This window comes from Notothenia rossii (genome assembly GCF_949606895.1).
Source record: "Notothenia rossii genome assembly, chromosome: 10".
Classification (NCBI taxonomy): domain Eukaryota; kingdom Metazoa; phylum Chordata; class Actinopteri; order Perciformes; family Nototheniidae; genus Notothenia; species Notothenia rossii.
In genome coordinates, this window is record NC_136908.1 from 2,824,683 (window position 1) to 2,829,682 (window position 5,000).

Consider the following 5,000-nt stretch of genomic DNA (forward strand, 5'->3'; position numbering starts at 1 on the left):
TTTTTTAATATATTTTTTGTCAAAGCATTTAATATATTCATTGCTTTCGGGATGTTAAGAGCATTCCATGGAATATAACAAAAAGTGTTTCTGAAGTGAATTACCTACCCCACCTTTAAGTGTTAACAGTATAATGTTAGTAAGATTATATATAATACGTTTGTTCACTATAATTAGGCTTCTGCTTAGATTAGAATAGAAGAATATGAAGTGTCAAACAATTAAAATACTTAAGTACAAGTGCGTTGAATTTGTACTTGAGTAAATGTATTTCCTAACTATATTTTTCATTATTTTATCCAGAATACACTTGTCCGGTGGTTCCTAATCAAGGGTTGGGGGCTTCCAAATGGTCACAAAATAAATATGAGGAGTAATGACATTATTAATAAGGGAGAAAATGGGGAATGGGTGTTCTTTAATATTTGTTTTAGTTAATGATTGGCTAATTTGACCTTTTTGGGACTTAAACTGTTTTTCTAACACAACCGAGAGAGCATTAAGGACGAGTTTCATAGTATTTCTTAAGGAAATGTAATTTCTAACCTTAAACTAAAGCTTGTATCTGCATTAAAGTGATGTAACTGAATTAAGGCTTGTGTTTCAGGCAGAAATTATGACTTTCTTAACACATGAGGGTCAAGTGTGCCCCCCCTCTCATCCATTTACACACTTGGCATCTTTATATGGGTCAATGTGTGAATGTGAGTGTGTGTGTGTGTGTGTGTGTGTGTGTGTGTGTGTGTGTGTGTGTGTGTGTGTGTGTGTGTGTGTGTGTGTGTGTGTGTGTGTGTGTGTGTGTGTGTGTGTGTGTGTGTGTGTGTGTGTGTGTGTGTGTGCGTGTGTGCGAGGAGAACATGGACACATTTGTATCTCCCAGAATGTATCAGGGGTTGATTGGACTTGTTTCTCCCCCAACCTCTCCCCTCAACATACCTCTTCCCATTTGATGTGGAGCTTATTTCAGACGTCGCCGTGTGTAATGACCGAGCCTTTTTCTTTCTCATTACCCCGGCCCGACATGTCACAGACGAACCTCTGCTCTCCTGACAGAAAGAGGGAGAGATGGAAATAATTACCAATGTCTCTTGTGGAATAGGGCGTAAATTGATACACACTAAATACTGTACCTTAGGGGTCTCTCTGCCTCTCAGTCGCTCTCTGTTTCCCCGTCAGATGCACGAGACAAATGAATGCATCCAGCAGGAATTAATTGGATTTGGAAGCAGTCTCCTGCACGATCCACCAGGACAGACAAACACCCCCCCCCCACACACACACACACACACACACACACACCCACAGGCAGACACACACTCCCCCTCCTCCTTTATTCCAGTCATGCCTTGCAGAAATGTCTGACGCCCCCCACCTACCCCCATGGATCAGTCTGTGTCCCTTATCCCCCTCTCTCTCACACACACACACACACACACACACACACACACACACACACACACACACACACACACACACACACACACACACACACACACACAGCAGCCTCCCTCTTGGATACAGTGTTTCCATGGCAGCCACGTTTTTTGCACGTGTAGAATCAGACGGAGAGAGAGACCACTCCCATCGATTCACTGGATATTGATTCAGTCTGCAGCTACCTACGGCAAAAACACATTCACATGCACGCTCACAAAGACTCGTGTAAACATCAGATTGGATCTCCTGAATGAGGCTGGGGAATGTGATAATGAAGGAGAAAGCATGCTTTGCAAAAAGGGGGGCGTCAATATGTGTGAGTGCTACAGTTCTGTCTTCATTATTCACAGGGTGTACATGAAGCAGCGGAGGTGTGGTGTAGCTCTTCTGAACAGGGTGTTATAATGAGCAAGAGGAAAACACAGGAACAAACACGTTGTACTTTTCAGTTCCAGCTGATTTTATTTCCTTCTTGGAAGAAAAGAAAAACAAATTATAAAAACGACAATCTGTACAGAGGTCTGAGAGGCAGTGATTGACCCAAACATTGGCTGGTTTTGAGCTATAAACATCAAATGATATTGGCATGATTGGACGAAACATGATCATACACAGCATATTGCACAAATGAAAAAAGAAAGAGGACAATAGAAAAGAAGTCTGGAAAGGTAGAAAGAAAAAGAAACTCTTGGACCACAATCATCTTTAACATAAGAATGTCCAAAGATGGCTGTCCTAGTGCCTGTCGTTGATCATCATCATACATAAAACACACAATCTTTGCTTATAGTACAGTCAGTTTACATAAATATCTTCATGTTATTATTCTTTTAAAAATCTTAAACACAACAGCTATAGCTACATATACCTGAATCTGAAATACAAATGCTATTTGCCATGCCATAATATAGGAAAACAATTAGCCTGCTATACTTAGCCAACAGGTACAGAAAGGTTAAATACTATTTTTTGATGCAATTTGCGCAAAAACAGATGAAGCACTTCATACATCTCCCTCCCTCCGAAGTCTAGGCAAAGTGGAATGAGTGTGAAATTCCATCCAGTGGTTCAAATAAAACTTATCTTGATCAAAACAAAAGCACACAGAGGTATTAGCTCTATCCAAACAGTGACTCTCTGGGGTCTTTCACTCATATACGGTAGATCTGTGTGTACTGGAAACAGGCTCCACTCAGACTGGGAGCTCAGTGGAGCTGTGTTTACTCGCTGGTGAAACTGGAGTCACTGTGCCATTAAGAAGCATGTGGGTAAATACTGTAAACACTGTGTGAGGTCAGATTGTGCCAAACAAACCCCCTCTGCACGTCTAAACCAATGTAGACCCAAACAACAATGTTGTAGGCTACCCACTCGCTGGAAACCCCTTTCTATAGATTTTGTACAAAAATACAAGTAGAAAATCATGACACACTCAAGTCTCCTTAAAAGTGAGAGAAGTCAGACATTTTTAAATAAGATACACTTCTAGCCCTTCCGCGCTGGATACAGACAGGTGTATGTGCACAAACACAAACGAGACCTGTACAGAACAATACTTCTATGTATAAAAAAGTTTGGCCGGTATAAATACATCGATATAAAAAACGTGGTCTGACACAGAGGAACTACAAAGTTGAAGCACTAGGCAGAAAGGATGTCGGGAAACATTGGTCCTGAAATTGTGCACTGAGTGTTTAAAAAGGTTCAGAAAAGGGTTTCTGAAGTTTGGAGTCAGTCTGTGTTTAAAGTCCTGCCGTTGAAAGAGAAGCTGGTGATAGTGAATTGTGTCCTATGGTCACAGAAAATTGCGTAATTACGCAGCAATGAACATTTTTACGCATTTAACAACAACAAAATCCTCCTTTTCTCGGAGGGCATGCGTGTTGGTATTGAAACTACTTCGAGTTTTGAAATAAAACTACACCTGAATTGCAACTTGATGGTCAATGTGAATTGGCTATAACAAAACCCAACATGTCCAGTAAATGTCCCTTTTTCACGAGCCGAAATAACATTTAGATTCAAAAGTTCGTTCTCCGTCCTGCTCCACTGCGGAGCGTCTGAACATTAGAGCTGAAGTCCGTGAGTTTCACTGCTCTCTGCTTACATTCACTCCTCCTCCGTGTCCAAATGCAAACTAAGCATTTCCCCTGTCTGCGCGTGCCCGTCAGTCTGCGAGCGGCGCGTGCCTGGGCTTCAACGCGCACACAGGCCACCTCTTCTTTCCTGTTTTCACTCTCCCTTATCTAGTGAAAGAATGGCGGAAATAATCTGGTTCTGGAGGGTTGAACAGTTCAAAAACGTAGGGGGGGAAGTCGCGGCTCCGCTCCTCTTCAGTAGGTGAACACCAGGTTGGAGATGGTGGACTCCAGCCAGTCTCCTGAGATCATCTCGCTGACCTCCGGGGTGCAATAGTCGGGGAAATCAAAGTGAGAACCCGCCCCGCATTCCCCGAAGCTCCAGTCCAAATCCCGGTCCAGCTCCGCGTCTGAGAAGCCCATCCCGCCCAGAGACATGCTCTCAAATCCGGGGCTGGGAGTCAACTCGAGCCGCTCGTCTTCAAACTCTTCATCCGAGGAAGAGGATGACACGGAGGAGGAAGAGTGAGACGCTGAGGGTGTTGGAGAAGAGGCGCGCGTGTACCTGAGGCGCGCGGAGTGAGAGTTCTCAGTGTCCGCGGGGCTGTGATCCTCGTAAAGACTGGGGGGGTCGCTTGAATCCGGTGAGCTGCTCAGGGTGGGACTCGCCGGGACCCCCACGGATGGAGGCCCGCTTTCCAAGCTCCCTGCCCCGCAGAACATGTGTCCGCGCCTCGCCTCTCCTCCGCTTCTCTTCTCCGGGATCTGCCTCGCCCCGGACACTGAGCGGGATTTGAAGAGCGCCTGGTGGTCCCCTGGAGACGGGAATTCACTCTTAATGCCCACTGGTTTGTGTGTCCTGCTCACCGCTTTGGACACGGGGCTTCTTTTCACTTTCCGCTCCCCGCCGCCGCTTTTCTCTGCACGCTCCGCCGGTTTACTCGCTCCGCTGCCCGCCGACTTCACCTTCTTCCTGGGCCGGTACTTGTAGTCTGGGTAGTCGGCCATGTGTTTGAGTCTGAGCCGCTCCGCCTCACGGATGAACGGGATCTTGTCAATGTCTTTCAGCAGCTTCCAGCGCTTCCCCAGCCGCTTGGAGATCTCCGCGTTGTGCATGTCGGGAGACTGCTCCATGATCTTCTTCCTCTCGATCTGAGACCACACCATAAACGCATTCATGGGTCTCTTGATGTGTCCCGTTGGAGTTTTGCACCACGCCAAGTCGCTCCTCACGCCGGAAGAAGGGGACTCGGGAGTGGGAGACACATCCATCTCCAAGTCCATTTCTCCCGTGTCCGTGGAGTCTCCTCCGGGAGAGTGAGCGCTCTCCGTCTGGCTCATGTGCTGCACCATCCTGTCTGGAAACACTGCTCAGTGCTTTGACAAAGTTCACAAAAATGCCTAGCAGGCTTTCACAGAAAAATAATTCCTCACTCTTATTTCAAGCGCTGAAAAAAGTTCATCCAAGTCTCTTCTTGTCCTCAG

At 45.8% G+C, this 5,000-nt stretch overlaps 1 protein-coding gene and 1 long non-coding RNA gene across 2 annotated transcripts in view; both read right to left on the reverse strand.

Annotated features, from left to right (window-relative positions):
* LOC307022926 overlaps window positions 1-1,247 on the reverse strand; it is an 11,367-nt gene extending 10,120 nt beyond the window's left edge. The window contains exons 1-2 of the long non-coding RNA XR_013803524.1: window positions 1,131-1,247; window positions 937-1,046 (exon numbers count right to left, since the gene is read on the reverse strand). This is a non-coding gene — a long non-coding RNA (uncharacterized lncRNA). The remainder of the gene's footprint in view (window positions 1-936; window positions 1,047-1,130) is intronic.
* A 626-nt stretch (window positions 1,248-1,873) lies between these two features.
* sox4a (SRY-box transcription factor 4a) overlaps window positions 1,874-5,000 on the reverse strand; it is a 3,588-nt gene continuing 461 nt past the window's right edge. The window contains exon 1 of the mRNA XM_079654188.1: window positions 1,874-5,000. This exon is cut by the window's right edge and continues 461 nt beyond it. Coding sequence (XP_079510314.1) covers window positions 3,771-4,868 — 1,098 coding nt within the window. The 5' untranslated portion in view covers window positions 4,869-5,000 and the 3' untranslated portion in view covers window positions 1,874-3,770.